The 21,037-nt window shown below is 64.1% G+C and overlaps 2 protein-coding genes across 5 annotated transcripts; one reads left to right on the top strand and one right to left on the bottom strand.

Moving 5' to 3' along the window:
- Nucleotides 1-40: 40 nt before the first annotated feature.
- On the bottom strand, nt 41-8,647 carry STX3 (syntaxin 3). 3 transcript variants are annotated; one of them, XR_012653097.1, is made up of 11 exons: nt 8,324-8,647; nt 6,724-6,804; nt 6,533-6,632; nt 6,326-6,400; nt 6,109-6,176; nt 5,474-5,582; nt 4,634-4,707; nt 4,389-4,523; nt 3,444-3,554; nt 738-2,119; nt 41-523 (listed from the first exon to the last, which is right to left on the bottom strand). XR_012653097.1 is itself a non-coding variant. In XM_075047144.1 (11 exons), the coding sequence occupies exons 1-10, from the start codon at nt 8,351-8,353 to the stop codon at nt 2,643-2,645; spliced, it is 873 nt and encodes a 290-aa protein (XP_074903245.1). In that variant the 5' UTR covers nt 8,354-8,647; the 3' UTR covers nt 1,937-2,119; nt 2,619-2,642. The 3 variants fall into 3 exon arrangements, 2 of the variants coding, with proteins under 2 accessions (XP_074903245.1, XP_074903247.1); XM_075047144.1 differs by lacking the exon at nt 41-523 and adding an exon at nt 2,619-2,732 and having other exon boundaries at nt 1,937-2,119; XM_075047146.1 differs by lacking the exon at nt 41-523 and adding an exon at nt 2,619-2,729 and having other exon boundaries at nt 1,937-2,119.
- Nucleotides 8,648-9,759: 1,112 nt separating this feature from the next.
- On the top strand, nt 9,760-20,870 carry PATL1 (PAT1 homolog 1, processing body mRNA decay factor). 2 transcript variants are annotated; one of them, XM_075048363.1, is made up of 19 exons: nt 9,760-9,834; nt 10,228-10,339; nt 10,465-10,676; nt 10,752-10,829; nt 11,560-11,754; nt 11,853-11,954; nt 12,330-12,419; nt 12,620-12,831; nt 12,904-12,993; nt 13,170-13,353; nt 15,008-15,131; nt 15,317-15,414; nt 15,517-15,576; nt 16,044-16,192; nt 16,872-17,031; nt 17,773-17,928; nt 18,631-18,722; nt 19,403-19,552; nt 19,742-20,870. In XM_075048363.1, exons 1-19 carry the CDS (start codon nt 9,820-9,822, stop codon nt 19,761-19,763), a joined length of 2,301 nt encoding a protein of 766 aa, XP_074904464.1. In that variant the 5' UTR covers nt 9,760-9,819; the 3' UTR covers nt 19,764-20,870. The 2 variants fall into 2 exon arrangements, with proteins under 2 accessions (XP_074904464.1, XP_074904465.1); XM_075048364.1 differs by having other exon boundaries at nt 10,755-10,829; nt 19,742-20,869.
- The last annotated feature ends 167 nt before the right edge of the window (nt 20,871-21,037 follow it).

Genomic DNA, 21,037 nt, shown 5'->3' with positions numbered 1-21,037 from the left:
TGAGACCCCCCCCACACACCCCAACGCAGAGCATGGGTGATCTCTTTATTCAGGAGGAGGGCTCCGGCACGGGTGGCTGCGCATCCAAAGAGCTGGCAAGACAGAGAAGTTGCCGCAGACGAGCTCTGAGCGAAGGGAGAGTCTCCTCCTTCCACCCTGAGCAAGGCAGAGCCCTCTACGTCGCCTGCATGCTGCCCCGGGGAGGAACACAGCTCTTTCGGCTGCTCTGTGCTGCCGAGGAGGGGGCTGCTCTTCGCAGGGGCCGCTGACTGTCGGCCAAATGGAGGATGGGGAGCGAGGGGAGACCTTGGGGCACTTGCCCAGTGGTGGGAGGGAAGGGGGGAGCAGGGGAGGTGGTCTCCGCTCCTCCGGGCTGTGGCGCAGGGATGTCCTCTGGGCTCCGGGGACGAGGGCTTGGCAGGCGGGTCCTGGGGCCGGCGGTCGGGGTCTCTCCAATGGCTGGAGCCGCAGGCGGATGCAGGCGGGATCATCCGGGCAGTGGGGCAGGAGGGGGAAAGGCCACCTGCAATGGGGGAGGAAGATGAGGTGCTGCTGAAGAAGGGGATGTGGCTGCCTGGGGATGCTCGGTCTCTTCTGGCGCCTTAGGGACGTGCTGGCAAGTCCAAGGGGGGTGAATCCCACCCGGCTCAACCCTGCCGAGGTCCGAACCCACTCCCTGGGTGTGGGAGTGGTACCGGGGACCCCGACTGCCACCCTCCCAGCGTGCGCCCGGTCACCTGGAGGGCAGCGGGTTGGGGTCTCAGGCGAAGATGCTCCCAATGCTGGCAGCCAAGATGATGGCGAGGATGATGCAGCATATCATGATCATGATCTTCTTCTGCACGGGGAGAGAGGGGCAGTGAGGCAGGGCCACGGGTGGCACGGGGCTGGGGCGGGGGGACAAAGGACAGGGACAGAGGCTGGGGAGGCAGCAGGGTAGGTGTGAGCTGGTTGTGTGTAGCACTGGGACGCGGCTGTGCCGGTGTCCCCCTGGGACAGGCGGCCAAGCGCCAGCGTGCAGTGGGGACATGTCCCCATCGCCGTGACTTACCCAAAACCGTTGGGGGAAGAGGGTCTGGCCCGGCCTGGCAGAGCCTGTGGGGCTTGGGGGTGTCCCCAGCCCCACGATCCCCTGTCACATCTTCGCCCCAAGGGGCTGTGTCGCTACAGCACCTGAAAACGGGGGCCGGTCCCAGACCCCGGGTCCTCAACCAAAGCCACCAGCCCAGCCATGATGCCACGGCCACCGCGAGCTGAGCCGGAGCCATGCTCAGCCCAGGGGCAGCCCCCCACTGCTTGGGGTGTCTGGGGGTGCCAGCACCCCGCTCATCCCCGCAGTGGGCCCAGCATCGCGTTGCGCACGGAGAGGAGAGGCGCAGGGTGGGCATCAGCAGGGATCTTTATTTTAATAGGAATTAAATAACGGTGACCGCCACGTCCTCCAGCCCCAGCTCCCCGCAACACCGGGGCAGTCGGTGTTGGGGGACCTACCAACCGCAGACATCAAGGCCAAGAGGGGACAGGGTCCCCGGCAGCTCCATCTGCCGCGGCACGGTGGACAGCAAAGCGTGGCCAGACCTGCCGGCAGCTACTGGTGCCACCAAACCCCCTGTCCTGACCATATCCCCGTCCCTCGTCCTCCCAGGACGCCCGTGCAGGTGAGGGTCCAGCCCTCGCCTGCCCAGAGCAAGGCACCTCGTCTCCTCTCGCTGGGGCCGTGGCACTGGCTGCCACATCCCCACGGTGCCACGGTGCTGGCATAGCCCCCAGCCTCCTCGTTCCTCCCAGCAAGAGATGGGGGACCAGGAGGAGTTGATTTATCAGCAAAGGGAAAATAAATAGTTGAGTCCTGTCCCCTTCCTGCCGGGGACATGAGGACAAGAGGGGAAGACCCCAGGGACTGGCAGGACGGCGGGGGCCGCAGGGGATGGTCTGGTGGGGGAGAGCGCTCCGGTGTCGGGGTCCCTCCACGGAGGCAGAGGCAGCGGTGCTGTGCCAGAGCCCAGGGCAGGAGCCGGTATGCCGGGGCTGAGGGCAGCAGGTCCAGGAGAAGCAGGGAGAGGAGGGTGCCGGGGAGGATCCTGCTGGGAGACTTCACTACTGGGAGAGTTGGAATCATCTGGAGGAGGGAAAGGGGGAGACGTCAGCCCCCAGCTGGAGAGGCTGGCGGGGAAGGGGACGAGGGGCTGCAGCAGGACCCTGCGGGTCCGGAGGGGAGCGAGGATGGCAGAGACTGACATGGGGAACACATAGCCAAGCACGGAGCTGAAATCCAGACCCCTGAACACCACAGACCCCCGAGCGCTGCAGACCCCCGAGCAACGCAGACCCCTGAGCAACGCAGACCCCCGAGCACCGCAGACCCCCGAGCACCGCAGACCCGAGGCCACTGGCTGGCGAGCACCCAGAGCCCAGAACCTCCAGCCCCAAAGGCAGCAGCAGAAACCAAAGCACCAGAGAGCCAGACCCCAGCACAGGGACACAGAGCCCCATGGCAGGCAGAGCAGTCCGGGCAGGGCACGATGGCGGGGCCAGCCCGTCCGTGCCTGCCCACTGTCCCCGAGCCCTCCAGGGCACTCTGGCCCCACAGTGGGGCTCCCCGGCCCCCCAACACTTACAGACCACAGCCCCTGCCTCAGAGGCTATTTCTTGTTTAGCCCCACAGACAGTCCGATGATGAGGGCAACTATCCCCAGCAAGAGCACCACTACCACCGCCAAAATCAGCATCTTCTGGAGGGGGCGAGAGGGGAGATGGGGGCCGGTTATGCCTGCCCTGTGTTGGGGGGGGGGAGAGTTGGAGAGCAGAGGTGGGCACGGAGGAGCCCAGAAGAGCCAAAGATGCTGCAGACCTGGCGACAGGGCAAGAGGGGCTGAGACCTCACCAGCTCATCACACCTGAGGGTAGGAGGGGGTTCAGGGCTGGGTTTGGCGGGGCGACAGAGAGGGACAGTGCTGCCAACCCCATGGAGGTCGCAAGGGGGGAGGAGGGGTGGCTGGGGGTCACTGGGGGCAGGCGGGAGCCATTAGGGTCATCTGGGGGACCACTGGGGGTAGCTGGGGGACACTAGAGGTGGCTGGGGTGACAAGGGGGTCTCAGGGCCACTGGAGGATGTGGGAGATGCTGGGGGCGCTGGGTGATGTGAAGACAGACGGGGACACTGGGGGTGCCTTTGGGACAGTGGGGGCTATGGAGGGGACACTGGGGGACACTGGGGCCGTCGGTCCGTCTCACCCTCCTGGCCTCACTTTGGTACTTCACGGCCTTTTTGGTGTCGGCCACGGCCCGCTCCACAAAACCGACGGACTGGTCCATGTTGTTCTCTATGCGGTCGATCATGGCTCCCTACGGGGCGCGGGGGCGGCGGGGCGGAGGCAGAGAGAGACAGAGAGAGACGGAGGGGGGGACGCTGAGAGCACCCAGGGGTGCTGGCACCCACCCACCTTGCGCGCCTGGCCCTGGTACTGGAGCGCCTTCTTGGTCTGCTGGTTCGCCTGTTCCACGTGCTCGGCTGTGTGCATCACGTATTGCTCCACGTTATCCAGCAGCCCACCCTGCGGGGACGGGGAGAGGGGACAGGCTCAGCCCCGTGGCACGGCCCTATGGCACATGGCACAGCCCCACGGCACGTGGCACAGCCCCACGGCGCAGGTACTCACCCTTCCCCGGTGCACACAGTGGCTCCTCGCATTGCATGGAGGGGGGACAGAGAGGGGCTGAGAGAGGGGCCGGGACCACCACGGCGTGGGGCGCATCCTTGCCCACCCCTGCCTCCCTCCCTCGAGCCCCCGCGGGCTCAGGTGCTGGGTGGCCCCACGGGGACCTGTGCAGCGATCACCACCCAGCTCCACGTGGCTCCGTGCCTGGGTCCCCCTGCACGGCTCCCTGTGCTGCCCTGCGTGGCCCCGGGCAGGTGCCCACGTGGCTCCGTGCCACCCTGTGTCCCCGTGGACCCCTGGGCGGCCTTGTGTGCCAGTCCCTGGGTGGCTTCACGCACAAGTCCCTGCTCATCCTTGTGCACAGATCCCTGCTTGTCCTGGTGCAGCCCTTGCACAGATCCCTGCTCATCCCTGTGCAACCCTTGCACAGATCCCTGCTCGTCCCTATGCAACCCCGTGCACAGATCCCTGCTCATCCCCGTGCAACCCCTACACAGATCCTTGCTTATCCCTGTGCAACCCCATGCACAGATCCCTGCTTGTCCCTGTGCAGGCCCGTGCGCAGACCCCTGCTCGTCCCCGTGCAACCCTTGCACAGATCCCTACTCATCCCTATGCAACCCCATGCACAGACCCCTGCTCGTCCCCACGCAGCCCTTGCACAGATCCGTGCTCGCCCCTGTGCGACCCCTTGCACAGACCCCTGCTCGTCCCCGTGCAGCCCCGTACCTGGTTCTCCACCAGCATGGCGATGTCGACGAACATGTCGTGGAGCTCCTTGATGCTGCTCTCCAGCCGCACGATGTCCTTGTGCCGCCCCTCGATCTCGCTCAGCGCCTGCTTCGAGATCTGCGAGTCCATGATCTGCAACGGAGCGGGATGAGGGGGGGGACACGCACAGACGTCAGCAGGGCGGGGGGGTGGTCCTGGCCCCCGGTGTCCCCCCCAGCCGCCCGTCGGTGGCGGGCGCTCACCCCCGAGGTGAAGATGGAGGGGTTCCCGCTCTCCAGCATCTCCTCCAGCTCCTCGTCCGTCGTGTTCTTGCCGGCTGCGGGCACGCAGGGGCAGTGGTGGGGACAGGCCCCGCCCACTCCATCAAAGGGGGGGCGGGGTCTGCAGTACCCAGCCCTGCCCCCTTTACCAAAGGGGCGGGGTCTGTAGGGGCTAGCCCCACCTCCTTTGCCAAAAGGGGTGGGGTCTTTGTTGTCTGGTCCCGCCCACTTTACCAAAGGGGGTGGGGTCTGTAGAGGCTAGCCCCACCCCCTTGGGGGAAAGGTGGGGTCTTTATTGTCTGGTCCCGCCCACTTTACCAAAGCAGGCGGGGTCTGTAGGGACTAGCCCCACCCCCTTGGGGAAAGGTGGGGTCTTTAGTGTCTGGGGCTAGTCCCACCCCCTTTGCCAACAAGGGGTGGGGTCTTTAGTGTCTGGTCCCCGCCCACTTTGCCAAAGGGGTGGGGTCTGTAGGGGCTAGTCCCACCCCCTTTGCAAAAAGGGGTGGGGTCTTTAGTGTCTGGTCCCACCCACTTTACCAAAGGGGGCAGGTCTGTAGGGGCTAGTCCCACCCCCTTTGCCAAAAAGGGGTGGGGTCTTTAGTGACTGGTCCCACCCACTTTACCAAAGGGGCGGGGTCTGTAGGGGCTAGCCCCACCCCCTTTGCCAAAGGGGTGGGGTCCTTAGTGTCTGGTCCCGCCCACTTCGCCAAAGGGAGCAGGGGGTCTTTGGGGCTTGGCTCCGCCCATTTCACCAAAAGGGGCGGGGCCGGCAGGAGGAGGCCCCGCCCAGATCTGCCAGGGGCGGGGGGGGGGGGCACGCACTGATCTCGAGCTGGCGCTGGATCCGGCCCTTGCTGCGCTCCCGGAAGTCGACCTGCGCCTCGTTGTACTTGGTCATGACGTCAACGAACTTGCGGGACAGGACCGAGTGCTGGGGACGGGGACAGGGGCATGGGGCTGGGGACACCCCGGCCACGGCACCTCTCCGGCCCCCCCGGGGGACACGACCCCGGCCTGGGGACGGGGACGTGGGACACCCCAGGCACGGCATGTCCCAAGCCCGGGGGACAGGACCCAGTGCCGCGGACAGGGATGGGGACATGGGACATGTCATGGGGGCATGGCGTGTCCCCATGGAGCGTTTTCCCAGGGGACAGGACCTAGGGCACGGGGGGTGGGAGCGGGGACACCCAGGGCATGGGGCATCCCAGCCCCAGGGGACAGGATGGTGGGATGGGGATGGGGACAGGGAGTAGGACCAGTGACATTCCAAGCATTCCCCAGCCCCAAGAAATAGGGCAGGACGAGGCGTTGGGGCTGGGGACAGAGATGGGAGACCTGGGGACACCCAAGACGTGCTACAGCCCCGTGGGGGACAGAGTGGGACGGGGCGCTCGGGACCTGGGGGTGCTGGGTGGGGACAGCCCCCGCAGGGGGTCCCAGGGACCGGAGCTCACCTGAGACTTGCGTATCCGGAGGTCGGCGGAGGACCGCGCCTCGTCCTGCTCGATGTTCCTCTCCATGCCTGGCGAGAGCCGGACCCCAGCCCGTCAGGGACCTTCCCCACCCGCCAGACCCCACGGTCCCAGTGTCCCCGGCACACCCCACCCTTCCCACGGGGAGAGGGGGACCCGCGGGACTGGGTGGCACGGCGGTGGGGACGCGGCCACTCACTCTTCAGCTTGTTGCGGACGCTGTTGGCCATTTTCTTGATCTCCGCCGTCAGCTGCTCCAGGTCGTCTTTGGTCTCTGCGGGGTCACGGCACGTGAGCCGGGGAAGCCACCGTGGGAATGTCCGTGGGAATGTCCCCGGGAATGTCACGACGCGTGACCCGGGGAGGGGGACACACACACACACACACACGTGGCCACCGCACTCACTCTGCTCAGGGATGGGGGCCGAGAGGATGATGCTGTAGAGCTTCTTGGCCTCCTCCACGTTCTCCGAGATCTTGTCGATGTTTTGCCGGGTCTCCTCGATCTAGACGTGCCGGGGAGGATGGAGGGGTGGGGGGCGTTAGGAGGCAGCCCCGTGTCCCCCAACCCCGCATCCCCCCCCCCCGACTCCTCACCTCCGAGAAGAATTCATCCATGAACGCCGTGTTGTCGACGGCGATCTCCAGCTCCTCGGTGTCATCGTCCGCGTCCTGTTTCTGCGGGGTACGGTGGGCAGCGCTCAGGGGTGACAACCCCCCCGCCCGCACCCGGGGACCCCCCCCCCCGGGTGACAGTCGCCCCACGGGGCCAGGGCGGTCACCAGCCAGCCCGGCTCTGCGGGGTCAGGGGGGGACGAGGCGGGAGCAGTCGTGGGGACGTGGTGGCCCAGGAGGGGACATCTGCAGCGGTGGTGGGGGCGGGGGGGGGCTGAGCTCGTCTCACATCTGGCTGTGCATGGCCGGGGAATTAAGGGATTGCTGGGCTTGGCCGGAGGGAGGGGATGGGGACGGGGACAGGACAGGGTTTTATGGCCCCAACCTTCGCCCCGTGGCAGGTCTGAGGAGCGCCGGGGGTCGGCGGGGGGCCCAAAAGTGGCTGTTGCCCATCACCCCGGCGTCACGCCTGGCCCCCCCACCCGTGGGCTCCCAAATCGGTCCCTTCTCAGGGTGCCAACCCTCCACCTCCCCTTGTCCCCTCTCAGCTCCCAAGGGGTGTCCTGTGCCCAGCTGCAGCCCCCCTGGGGAGGGATTCAGGCCCTGGCTGGGGACGCTGGGACCCCCGTCCCGTCCCCCCCCCCCCGCCTCCTGCCAGAGTAAAAATAAAATTAATCCCTTCTCTCCCTCCCAAGGGTTTTATCTGATGGCTTCGTAATCCCCGCTAAATCCCCACCAAGCCTCCCTGCCACGGCTGCCCGCCACACGCCGGGGCCCGGGTGCAGGTTGGGGGGCTGCAGGGACCCCCAACACCCGAGGGGTGGGGGGGAACAAGACACTGGGGCAGGGAGGCCCCCGGGGAGCAGGGGGGGGCCCAGCGGGGCCCCACGGCAGGGCGGGCGCGGGATGAGGAAGCGGTGACGGTGGCGGGGAGCACGGTGAGACGTGGGGCACGGGATGGGGTGCTGGCCCCTGCGGGCACCCCGCATCCGCTCCCTGCCCCCCCCAAGGGGATGGACACCCCTGCCCCACGCAGCCCGGGGTGGGGGCTGGCGTCCCCCCATTGTACCCCACAGCACAGGGGGAACAGCCCTCATCTGGGGGCGAGTGGCGGTGTCCTCCCAAAATACCTTCCCCACCCCCAAACGGCACAGAGGGCTGACCCCCCCGGTCCCTCCCGCCTGACACCCCCATCGCCGTGGGGCTGGCTTTCAGGGCCCCCCATTCCCATGACACCCCCATCCACCGTGGGGTGGGGGCTCAGGGACCCCCCCATCCCCGTGGTGCCCCCATCCACCGTGGGGTGGGGGCTCAGGGACCCCCATTCCCATCACCCCCCCATCTACCCTGGGGTGGGCTCTCGGGGACATCCATCCCCGCGACGTCCCCATCCACCACGGACCTGGGGCTCGGGGTCCCCCCTCCCCATGATGTCCCCGTGAACCTTGGAGTGGGGTCTCAGGGACCCCCATCCCCATGACACCCAGCTCCCCCTGGGAACAGGGTCCCGGCGAACCCTGGGGACCCCCACCCCACGAGGTGCCCCCCACCTCGTCCCCTCTCCCCCTCGAGGGTCTCTCACCGCCTTGAGCTGCTCCAGCCGGTCCTTCATGGTGCCCCCAAGGGCTGGCGGGGCACCGGGGGGTCCCCGTCCTCGCCCACCGCAGGGATGGAGGATGCCGCCCTCGGTCCTCCCTGGCCGGCCGTGGCCTCCTACATCCAGGCGAGGTGGCCGGTGGCCCTGTCCCCGTCCCTGTCCCCAAGCCCTGGGTTGTCCCTCTGCTAATCCCCAGTGACAAGCACAAGGAAGGCAGGAAGGCGCCGAGGGGAGGGACGAGGTGGAGCCACCCTTCAGTTGGGACACCTGGGGACACCGGTCCCGTTAAAGGCGACGGTTGTGGGTGCCCCCGGCCACCCCGGGAGGTGGCATCGAGGCGGAGGGGGTGGGGTGGGGGTGCGGATGTGGGGTGGCTTTGGCTGGGAGGCGACGAGGAAGCTCGTCCCCACGGGGGTCACGCGACGACGACGTGTCGTCCCCTGCCATGGGTGAACGGGCGGGGAAGAGGGGACAACGGCTGGGGATAGGGGGTCACAGCTGGGGGGAGATGGCTGGGGAGAGGGGACACGGCTGGGGGTGAGGGACATGGCTCTGGATAGGGGTCACGGATGGGGGGACATGGCTGGGGGACAGAGCGGAGGATGGGGGACATGGCTAAGGATGGGGTCACAGCTGGGGGGACAGCTGGGGACAAGGGACATGGCTGGGGTGCGCGGCTGGGGGGACGTGGGTATGGATAGGGACACGGCTGGGGACAGGGGATGTGGCTGGGGGGGCACGGCTGGGGCTAGGGGTCCCAGCTGAGGTCATGGCTGGGGATAGGGGACACGGTTGGGGACACGGCTATGGAGATGGGTCACGGCTGGGGGGGACACAGCTGGGGATAGGGGACACGGGTATGGATATGGGTCACAGCTGGGGGGACACAGCTGGGGGGACACAGCTGGGGAGCGGGGACAGCTGATGGTTGTGGATAGGGGACACAATTGGGGGGACATGACTGGGGGATAGGGGACGTGGCTGGGCGTAGGGGACAAGGCCGGGGGGGACATGGCTATGGGTCACAGCTGGGGGGGTCACAGCTGGGGGGACACAGCTATGGCTGGGGGGACATAGCTGGGGGGACGCAGCCGTCTGTGGGCGACACGGTTGCAGGCAGGGGACACGTGGGTGCGTGCAACGGCGCTCGTCATTCTGTGCCGAGCTGTGTAACGCCGCACACCCCGCCGTGGGAGAAAAGGAGCCGCTGCCCCTTTAAGAACACCCCGAGCGCGCTGCGGCGCCTTTAAGGTTAAAAAGGAGGCGGGGACAACCTTCAGACCACGCCCTCCCGCCCGCCCCCACCCTACCCGGACTCCTCTACCGCCGCGCATGCGCTCTTTTACCCCGGCCGGCGGAGGGGAGGGGAAGGGAGGGGGCGCGGGTGACGTCATGCGCGTGCGCCCGCGGCGGCGCATGCGCGGCGGGGCCCGGGGGCCGGAGCGGGCCGCGCGCGGGCGGTGGGCGCCGCCGCCGCCGCCATGTTCCGGTATCAGGTGAGTGAAGGGAGGGAGGAGGGGGGGGCCCGGCGGGGCGGGATGGGGAGGGGGGTGCGCCGGGCCGGGAACCGGCCCGGCGCACCCCCCTCCCCATCCCGTCCCGCCGGGCCCCCCCCCCGGGAGTGTTCCGGTAGAGCGGGAGGTTGCAGGGCCTGTGGGAGAACCGGAGCTGTGGCGGCGGGGGGGTGGTGGTCTGTGGAGAAGGAGGGAGTGTGCCGTATCCCCCGGTGCTGGGGGTGGGGAGGTCGGTGTGGCTCACGGAGTTGCGGGGGGGGGGGGGGATTACCGGGGAGGTGTAACGGGCTGCGGAACGGAGGAGGAGGAGGGGGGGGGTGGTGTCCGGGAGACCGGCGCTGATCCCCCCCGTCGCCGCCGCCTTGCTCTCCCCAGTCCTTGGAGGACTGTCCGCTGGATGAGGATGAAGACGCGTTCCAGGCCCTGGGGGAGGAAGATGAAGATATCGACCAGTTCAACGATGACACCTTTGGAGCCGGGGCTGTCGGTAAGCGCTCGCGTACCCCCCCCTCCGAGATCCGCCACCCCACAACCCCCATAACCCTCAGGACTGTGCCCTCACCCCCGCCTTCCCTCCCCCCGAACGCATCCCTCACCGCGGGTCCCTCGCAGACGACGACTGGCAGGAGGCACACGAGCGACTGGCGGAACTGGAGGACAAACCGGTGGCTGCAAGGGAACAGGATGGACCCGGTGGAGAGGAGACAGATCTGCTGGGCGAGTCCGAGGACACGCTGGCGGAGCGGCTGACCAGGCTGGTCATCGATAGCGAGCTGGAGGATCCCGCCATTATGCAGGCTGTGCAGACCAGGGTCCCCACACAGGTGGGAGCGGGGTTTGGGTGGATGAAGGGCTGACGGGCCCGGTATTGCCGCGCTGACTCCCTGTCTGTTTTCCAGCAGCCTGGAGGGCTGAACCCCAGCATCTGGGACAGCTCGGCCGTCCTGCGGCGCATCCGGGGACCGCTTCTAACTCAGGTATGGTACCAGGGTGCGGGTGATGCCCCAAACCCCTGTGGCAGGGAGCTGGGTGCTGGGGGGTGAGATGTGCTGTACTCCAGATCAGCCTGGGACAGCAGGGTGTTCTGCTTGCCTCTGGCTGGGTCTAGGTGGCCACAGTTTGGCTCATTTGTAGACCCTTTTAGACTATCACCCCTTGTTCCCCCCACGGAGGCTGGAGAGCCAGACTGAGGGGGGTTATCACTGATACGTGGTCCCTGGTGATGTATGAGAGATGTCGGCGCTCCCATCAGGGTTTGGGAATGTCGGTGCCTCAAGGCGGAGAATTTTTTTTTTGTTGCGGTTTAATTAAGAGTCAGGCTTTTAAGCACAAGCGGAGCGTGCTGTGCAGCCAGCCCTCTCCCAGCTCTTCAGGGCTGACGAGAGTTGGGAACTGAGCGTGTGCACGTAGCCTGTGTGGTGGCAATGCAGAGCGTTCCCACCCCGCGCTCAGGCAGCGCTGTCACCACAAACAGGTGTCTTGGCAGTGACGTGGGCTCAGTGGGGCAGGCCCTGGGGGTCCCCAGGAACTCCCACCGTCGCGTGGGGCTCCCAGGGAAGTGCAGTGGGATGCAGAGGAGACCTGGTAGGAGGAAGGATGTGGCCGTTGCATCCTGGGGACATCCCTGGGACACAGAGTGCCAGTCCTCCCTGTCCCAGTCAGTGACTGTTATCCTGGGGGGAGCTTGCTCTCCCCTTCCGCTTGCAGGAGATGCCGTCGGTGTCCGTGCTGGACTATGCTCTGCCTCAGAGACCCCCACAAGCTCGAGAGGAAGAGCGGGACCCCTCTGAGCGCGCGCTGCCCCGGCGTTCATCGTCCCCTGTCATTGGGAGCCCCCCTGTCCGGGCTGTCCCCATTGGCACCCCTCCCAAACAGGCTGCCGTGCCCAATTTCAACCAGCAGGTACCTCCCCCCCGCCCCACTCGCTGCCCACGGCTCAGAGGGTGCAGGCTGGTCCCCGGGGAGCTGACAGGGTGACTGTGCTGCTTCCCTCCTCCTAGATCCTGTGTCCGAAGCCTGTCCACATCCGAGCTACCATGCAGCAGCGCTACCCTGCTCCCTACGGCGAGAGGATGTCCCCCAACCAGCTCTGCAACGTACCGGTACCCAGCCCCCTCTGCACCCCTCCTTACTGGCACTGCCTTCGAGCACCCCGTCACTGGGAGCTCTTCCAACCTTCCCAGAACCTCCCCCGACACCCAGTTCTCTTCCTCCCACCTGCAACTCTGGGTCCTGATGGTGCTGGACCCGTCGCTCTCACACACAGCCAGCCGGCTGCTCGTCTCTAGTTCCATAGTTCAGCCCATCTGCCTCGTCATCCCGGGTCAGCCCTGCTCCTGGGAGCCTGGCCTGGCTCCCAGCCTGCCCGCAGCACCCTTCCTGGGGCTTCGTCTTGCGCCGTCGCCCACTCCCCCTCTGCCCACCATCGGCTGGGCCACAGCTGTGACCGGGGTGCCTCTTCCCTTCTCTTTCCCCAGAATTCCTCCCTCTTGGGCCACCCGTTCCCCCACAGCGTCTCTCCCGTCCTCACCCACCTGCAGAGAGCGCAGCTGCTGGGAGGAGCCCAGGTAAAGCCCCCTTCGCTCCCTTCCTGCGCTTTCCTGGCCCCCATCATGGGAAGGGTCCCGCATTTCTCTACGTGGCTGTGGGAGCTGGCTCTACATGGCTCTTTCTGGCTGTCCCAGATGCAGCCGCCCTGGCTGGGCCTTTCCCTTTGCCTCCAAATCTCCCCCCCAACTGACTCTGGGTGCCTTGTCTGCTCTGCCAGGCCGGCCGAATGTCCCCCAGCCAGTTTGCCCGGGTCTCTGGCCTGGTTGGGAGCCCTCTTCCCTCCGTCAATCCCAAGCTGCTCCAGGGCAGAGTCGGGCAGATGATGTCTCCGGCCAGCGGGTTTCGTGCCTTCTTCGGGGCTCCCCCCGCTCCACCTCCCTCGCAGCCGCAGCACCCACCAGGCCCTGGATCCCACCTGCAGAACCTGAGGTAGGTGCCATCCTTCTCCTGGCTGCCTGCCCACTCTCTGCAGACACCTCTGAGACTTCCCGCTCTCCCCAGGCCGCAGCCCCAGATGTTCCGACCGGACACGACCCATCTGCACCCCCAGCATCGCCGTCTCCTGCACCAGCGACAGCAGCAGAACCGAAAGTAAGTGCTGGCCCTGTGCCGGTGCCGGGAGAGGAGGCTGCCTGGCGCCGTGGAGGGGGGTTGCATCGCCCCTCCACCGCGGGGGGGTTGTGCTGCCGGGGCTAGCCTGTGCACCGCTCTCTGTCCCTTCCTGTAGCTCCTGTGTGCTCACGGGTGCCCTTCTTGCCTCCTGCCAGCCAGCACCGGAGCCTCAACGGCTCGGTGGGGGACCGAGGGGGCCACCGGAGCAGCCACCAGGAGCAGATGCGCAAAGACCCCTACGCCAACCTCATGCTGCAGCGGGAGAAGGACTGGGTGTCCAAGATCCAGATGATGCAGCTGCAGAGCACTGATCCCTACCTGGATGACTATTACTACCAGGTACCGGGGAGGGGGAAAGCACCCAGCCTGCTCCGTTGCATGTCCTGTGCCTGTGGGTGCCGGCAGGGCAGCTCTTTAATGGGACCCGTGTCTTCCCGGCGCAGCCTCTGTGCCGAGGGGCGTTGGGTGGGAAGGGGATGCCAGTGCCGAGAGTGATGCAGCGGAGGAAGTATTTCTAGATCCAGTCGCGGGGAACGTGCCGGAGGAGGAAGGCAGAGGGACGGGGTGTGGTGAGCATCCCCAGCAAGGAAAGGGAAGGGAGGCAGCAGCAAGGGAAGAACTGCCTTCCTGTTCTTGGGTGAAATCTCCAGGGGTGACGAGATGTTGGGGGATGCTGGCAGCATGGATTTGGAGGGTGCAGCAGAAGGCCCAAGATAACAAGAGAGCAGCTCCTCTACATCAGAAGCTGCATGTGACTGTGGCAGAATAAAACACTTGGAACAGGAGACGGGGAAGCTGCTAAATGGAAAATGCAGGAGAGCACCCTGGGCAGGGAATGGCTGCATAAGGAGGACGCTAGTCTGGCAGGGGTGGTGGTGAAGCCCATGGGGTCCAAAGAATGAGGCAGAGAAAGTGGATGGGGAGAGTCTGCTCCTGCTCTTTTCCAGTTCAAGAATAGGGAGCACCAGACAGGGCTGGGAGGAGCCAGAGTTGGAGCAAACGAAGCAAGGTGACGGCTGGGCTCTTGCCGACAGTGGTAGATGCTCAAAGCTCAGCTGGGTTTGAGGTTACACAGGGCAACTTCAGGCAGGGGAAATTTGCGGAGGGCTTCAAGCTATGTAGGACACCTGACTTGGGAGATTGAACGGGGCTTGTGGGGTGGCTGGGAGTGTATCTGAGGCAGTCGTCAGCTGTGCGGGAGGTTGGGCCCCTATCTTCATGAAGGGGGTGCAGAGGAGCCAGCCGCACACCCAGAAAGGTCCCGGAGCAGTCGGTGCAGCCGCAAGCACAGGGCAGAGCAGAGAGGGCAGTCACCAGTGCAGTGAAATGGGTCAGAGCGGTCCAGTTGTCCTCTGCCATGGGCCAGGGGCGTGGTGGGAGCGGGGCTGAGTGCTTGCTGTGGTTGTCTGGGCTCCAGTGGGAGCTGGTCCGTCTGCTCTGGGGCTGTCAGGAGGCATTGCGCTGACAGAGGTTTTCCGGGAGCTGTGGGTGAGCTGATCCCCGGTAAAGGAGAGGAACTGGTGCGACCACAACCGGGACACGAGTCAACAAAGCTGTGCCATTGCGAAAGAGGTGAACGTTGGCCAGGGTGGATGGCGAGAGCGCGTGAGCACTGGTGTGGGAGGCCCCAGCCACGCGCTGCCCAGCCTGGGCACGGTGCTAACAGAGCAAGGCAAGGCGGGCTAACTGGAGTGTGCTGGGAAGGACTGGGAGCTGGAAACCTCCAGGGAGAGCAGATTCATCATAGTATTGAGAAAGAGAGGGCTGAGGAGGAACCTTGATCTCTGTAATCTCGAGGGATGACAGACAGGAGGATGCAGTCATCCACTCGTGTACTGGGGGAAGAACAGTGGTGTAAAATGTTGCTGCTGATGTTGGGAAGACCAGTAAGTGATGGGCAAGGGATGGAGCACAGGCCGGGGAGAGGCATGTGTTGCATCAGTTCTTGCCAGCTGTTTTTCGGAGGTCTCAGCCTCTCCTTTCCCTGCCTCAGAATTACTTCCAGAAGCTGGAGAAGTTAGCAGCAGCAGAGGAAGTCCACGGTGATGGTCCCAAGAAGGAACGCACTAAACTCATCACACCTCAGGTGGCTAAGCTGGAGCACACCTACAAGCCAGGTAAGCGTTCCTTCCTCCACATGGCCCAGACCTCTGCAGGTGAAGGGTGGTGGTGGTTCATTCTGGGCCAGGACAGGAGTTTGGAGGTAGCCACAGGGCTACTTTTGGGCCAGAGATAAAGGCAGGTAAGGTGGGGTCAGGCCCGGACTGACTCCCTTTGCTTCCCTTCTCCCCTCTTCCTGCAGTGCAGTTTGAGGGCTCGCTGGGGAAGCTCACTGTCTCCAGCGTGAACAACCCCCGGAAGATGATCGATGCGGTGGTAACCTCCCGCAGTGAAGATGATGTGAGTTCTGGGCCTGCTTCCCCTCTGACACAGCTCTGCAGCTGGCACTCAGGCCAGCGCGGGAGCTGCCCGCGGCCCTGACTCGCTGTCCTTCCCCGGCAGGAGACGAAGGAGAAGCAGGTTCGAGACAAGAGGCGCCAGACCCTTGTCACAATCGAGAAGGTGAGTTCGAGGGGGACTTGGAGATCTGTGGTGGGGCACGAGGTAGGCTGGGGCAAAGGAGGGGCCAGGGAGACCGTGGCATGGTACCAATGAACTCCTCTGGACATCCAGGTTGCAGGAGAAGGGGGGGCCCTGGAGTGGAAAGGCTGGAGCCAGGTACCAGCCGTGCCTTCACCCTGCCCCAAAACAGCCTGGATGGGCTTTGCAGGGTCTTTTACTGACTCACAGCTGCAAGGCAGTAATGCCTCAGCTCTCTGCAGCCACCGTGCAAGAGGATGGATGCTGGCGGGTCACAGAGTCCCTGCTCAAACTGCTCTCACGCTGGGTCTGAAGGAGGCTTTGTTGACGTGGTCTGGGCAAGAATATGCTGTTCTTGTAGCAGCAAAGGAGATGGGAGGGCCCTGGCTGGGGCTGAGCACGTCCTGGATCTCTGTGGAGCAGGGCTGTGATCGCCATCTCTCCTGCAGACATACAGCCTCCTCCTGGACGTGGAGGACTATGAGAGACGCTACCTCCTGAGCCTGGAAGGTGAGCGGCCGGCCCTGATGGGCGAGAGAAAGCAGAAGATCTGTGATATGTATGACAATCTGAGGGGGAAGGCACCCGGACAGGAGAGGTAAGCAGAGGTGGTGTCTGCGACTCGGTCACTGTCAGGAGCTCAGAGAGTCCGTGGGCACTTAGAGCTGCTGAAACTGGCTTTCCAGAGACCTGTTTCCTGAAGAAGACTCAGGCTGACTCTTCCAGGGGTGTGTTGGGAACTAGGGGCTGAAATAACCATTTTTTTTCTTTTTTTTCTTTTTTTTTTTTTTTTTTTGCTATTTTCCTCATGCAACTGTTCACTGTGGTTATGATCCTATAACAACTTCCATCCTTGCAGCTCGGGTGCTGCAAATAGTGCCTGTCTGCATGCTTTTTGGGTGTCTGTCTGCCCTGAGCTCTGTGCCCTGGCACATCTCTGGGTTCGAGTCTGGGTTTTTAAGTCTGTCACCTCTTGCCTGACCTGCAGCCTCAGCAACAGATGGGCAAGGAAGGACACAGGGTCTCGGTGGCTCCTTCTCTGCTGCCCCGCAGGGAACCAAGCCTTGTCCTCCTGCCCAGCCCATCAGACAGGCAGAGGTTAGGGTTAGGGGTGTCGCTCCTGCATTATTTTTCCCTCCCCAGGGATGGTTTTTGAGGTGGGTGTGTTTTCTGCCTGGTGCCAGTGCAGGGCCGGCTGTGGGGTACCCATGGGAACGCTTGGCATTCCCTGGGACGCTCCCAGCTGAGGTTCGGCACCTTTCTCCTCTCCACGGCAGGCCGAGTGATGACCACTTCATGCAGATCATGTGCATCCGGAAAGGGAAGCGCCTCGTAGCCCGGATCCTCCCCTTCTTGTCACCTGAGCAAGCAGCCGATGTACTCATGGCGACGGCCAGGAACCTGCCCTTCCTCATCAAGAAGGATGCTCAGGATGAGGTGAGGTTCCAGGGGCTGGGAGGATTCCCCTCGCTCACTGTGAGCGGGGGGGTTCGGCACGGGGTCTGGAGCCGGATCTCCTCCCCTTCACTGGGGAAGATGGCAAACAGCATCGTGTGTCTTAAGGATGGTCATTTCTGCCTCTCCTGGGAGACTGCCAGAGGCCTGGGGAGGTTGCAGGAGCCGTGAGCTCCTGGCAGGGCCCATCTCCCGTGCCTGTTGGCTGGCACAGCATGTCCCAGCGCTACCGAGAAGGAAGCGAGGAGGATTTCTGATAAATGGTGCCTTTGTTTAACAAACCTAGCTTTTGGCTGAACGCTTGTCTAAAGGGCTGCATCTCTGACTCATCGGGTGACAACAGGAGACTCCATCTTCCAGAGATGGAGAGCAGAGGCCAGCATCTTCAAGAGACGTGCTCTCATCTGTCCTTTGCAATCTTTTTTATATAGGGAACAGAAATACAGGCATCTGTGGAATAAATCTGAGCTTGTTTTGTGAAAGAGGACAATTTAAGAAGGAAAAAGACTCGCTTGAATTTAAAGCAGGCCTGTGCTGATGTGGGGGAATGCTGTTAGCAAGTCCCATGCTGAGCGTGTGAGGGGGGCTGAACGTGGAGGTGCTGCTGGTGTCTGTGTAGCTGCGAGGCAGTGTCTTGTCGGGGTCCGTGAGGCCCCAGGGCGGCCAGCTGGCCATGGGGAAGCACGTCTCCCTGCTGTCACAGTTCCGCTCCTCTCTCCGCAGGTGCTGCCCTGCCTGTTGAGGCCCTTCTCGCACGTTCTCTACCACCTTCCCTTGGGGACGGTCACCAGCCTTGTGCAGCAGCTAACGAACCTACCTCAGAGCGCGACCGCGCCAGCGCCCACCAACCTGCACCTCACTGCTGTGCTCCAAAACAAGGTGCTCCTCTCTCCCTCGCTCTGCTCCCTGGGGCAGGTGGGCCCATCTCATCCCTCCCGTCCCGGCAGGTCCTGATATCTCCCCATAGTTGGGAAACTTGAGTTCCCCAGCAGCTTCCCGGCACTGGGTGGCAGAGCTGGATGCAGCCATGGTGCAGGAATGGCACAGGAGCCACAGGCTGCCAGCCCCTGGCGTTCTTCCCTTCCCTTGCTGATTAACGAGGGTGTCTGGCAGATTAATCAGCCATTTGAGCTGGCCTGAGACTCCACTGCAGTCTGACAGTTGGCTCCCTTGTCTGTCCCACTGGGCTACAGGCTCTTGCCCTGAAATCTGTGGGTTCGTGAAGATGTCCCTCCAAGCTGGGCAAGGAGCAGTCTGTCGCTCACGCAGCCATCCACAATGCCTGCTGTGACTCAGGCCCATAAACAGCCTCCTCTTTCTTCTCCTCCTCCTCCTCCTCCTCGGGGGCCTGCAAAGGCAGCTGGGGATCCTCCTGCTTGTGCCACCATCTCCAGGAGGATTGGGAGGTGGAGGTGATTTCTCAGACCTACTCAAAATATGCTCGGAGGGGAGGAGTTGGGGGAGAAAAGCTTGCCTTGCCCTGCCCTGCCTGTCCGCTGCCGCACGTATTTCTTCGCGAGGTCGTGAAGCCGGCAATGGCTTGTGACAGCACCAGCAGGACATCTCCCTTTCGCCCCACAGTTTGGCCTGTCCCTGCTGTTCTTGGTCTTGAGCCGTGGGGAGGAACTGCAGAGCTCGGACACGAACACAGAGCTAATGCAGGACAACCAGTGGTGAGTGCCCATCCTCGGCTGCGCCTCGGGCTGGGGGCGGAAGGCGGTGATGCCTTCGGGGTCGGACACTGCGCTGTGCAAGGTCCGAAGGACTCGGAGGTAGAGTTGATGAAGAAGGAGGTTTAATTGCAGTCTCTCGGCAGCAGCGCTGGAAACAGCCACGGTGCTGAAGGAAAGGCAGGCCCGAGGCAGAAAGTGATAGATTTGGCTTGGGACGTGCCGGGATTGGTCCCTTAGAGGTGCAGGGAAACTGTCACCTCAGCCGAGCCGCTGGAACGCTTTTAGCCTGAGCAGATCCGAGATTGCCGAGTCTTGCTTAGCCCGAGGCGTGCGATACGGCGTTAACCGCTCTTCCCGCAAGCTCTTGCGTGGCACGTCACCATGTTACGAGTCCCTGGGGGAGAAGGCCATCCTCGGTGGGAGGCCAGGCCCCACAGAGCAGCCAGGGTGTCTCGGTGCAGGGGGTTCGGTGAGGCTGTCGAGCACAGGCAGGACCCTTTTCCGCGGGGAGGCCAGTGTTTGAGGACACGGCACAGCCTCCCATTTGGTTCCAGTGCCAAAACTCTCTGAGGTGTGTGTAGCCAGGGGCACCCCGGTCCCCTGAGGGGAGTTGGAGAACGCCCAGCTCCCGGAGCACCCAACGGCTCTCACTCCTCCTTTCCTGTGCGGCTTTCCGGCAGGACGGAGCTGATGCTCATGGCAACCCGGGAGCTCCTGCGGATCCCTCAGGCGGCCTTGGCCAAGCCGGTGTCCACCCCCTCGAACCTGATCTCCCTCTTCTCTCGCTACGTCGACCAGCAGAAGCTGAACCTGCTGGAGACAAAATTGCAGTAAGCATCCCTCTTCTCCCACGCGAGGAGGCGGGGGGGACACACACCAGAAAAGGGGTGAAAACAGAGGCGAAGGGGTGCGGGATCGGTGTGGGGCAGAGGGTGAAGCCTCCCCTAAGAAGGGAGCAGCCTGGGGTGAGGGGAGTCGCTGACTCCTCTGACCCCTCTGCCGTTGTTTCCTGGTACCAGCTTAGTGCACGGGATCCGGTAGGAAATCTCCGCGGCTCCTCGCCACCGCCGTCGGCATACCCCCCCGTGGTGTTCCAGAGGATGGATGGAGGGCAGGCGGCTTCCCCACACCCACCCCCCAACCCTGGGCCTGGCAGGACAGTGTCCCCCACCCCACAACCCTGGCTGGGGGGAGGCAGAGAAGGGGTGTGGGGGGGTGTTGGCTGCTCCCCACCCTCCCCCACAAAGTGCTGCGTCTCCCTGCTGCGTCCAACCCCCACCCCCCCCGACCCCCCAAAACAGCTGCTGCTTCTCCCCACACACACTACGGGAAGAGGGGGGGGTTGTAGGCCAGGGAGAAGCTCCCCCCCCCCCCATCCGTGGGGTGATGATTTTGCCCCCTCCTCTTTCCCCAGCCCCCTCCCATCCAGCCCCGAGGTCTGATCCCTGCCCTTCCCAGCCGGCGCACACGCGTGTGAGCGCACGCGCCTCTTTTTTGCACACACACTTGCCTTGTCTTCCCGAGAGTCGGCTCCTTCCCTCATCCCTGGGGGGCTGGAGTGGGGGGAGGGGGGGGTATTCTACACCCCCCCCCCCCACCTGCCCCCAGCCCCAGGATTCTGCTCTTCTGCTCCTCGGGAATGTTGGGGGGAGCGATTTAATTTTACCCCTTTTTTTTTTTTTTTTTTTTTTGCTTTTAAAAAGAAAACAAAGAGATTTGCACATGTAGGTATTTTACAACCAGTAACACCCCCCCAGCATTAACCAGCCCCCTACCCCTTGGCTGCTTCCCAACCCCCCCGCCTTCTCCCTCTGACTGATCAAGTGGAAAGTTCATTTATTATTATTATTTTTTCTTTTTTTTTTTTTCTTTGTGCTTTTTACCCCCCATCCCTTCCCTCCCCCGCCGAGTTTTTGGTTCCGGTTAATGAGAATAAAATTTCTAAATTTACATTTTTATAGGGTATTGTAAATAAAGATGAATTGTATACTGCCGGGAGCGTGGCCTCTCCTTCTCTGAGCCGGGGGGGGGGGGGGCCCGGGGACAGCCCGTTTCCCCCCCTCCCCGCCGGTAACACCCCCCCCGGCTGGGCCTTCCCGGGAGGGGGCGGGGCTAACGGGCAGCCCTGCCGTAATGGCCGGTTCTCCGGGGGGGGGGACACGACACCTTATTCCCCCCCCCCCCCCCAGCACCAGCCCGAGGTCTTGAGGCGGTGCAGCGGTGCCCCCCCCCCGCCCCGCTCGGTCAAAGGTCAGAGGTCACCGCCACCCCCGGTGTCAGGGTACTGTCTCGGCCAATGGCAGCGCGAGGACCCG

Source organism: Buteo buteo, chromosome 16 (assembly GCF_964188355.1).
Source record: "Buteo buteo chromosome 16, bButBut1.hap1.1, whole genome shotgun sequence".
NCBI lineage: Eukaryota > Metazoa > Chordata > Aves > Accipitriformes > Accipitridae > Buteo > Buteo buteo.
This window is presented reverse-complemented; position numbering and strand designations above follow the sequence as displayed.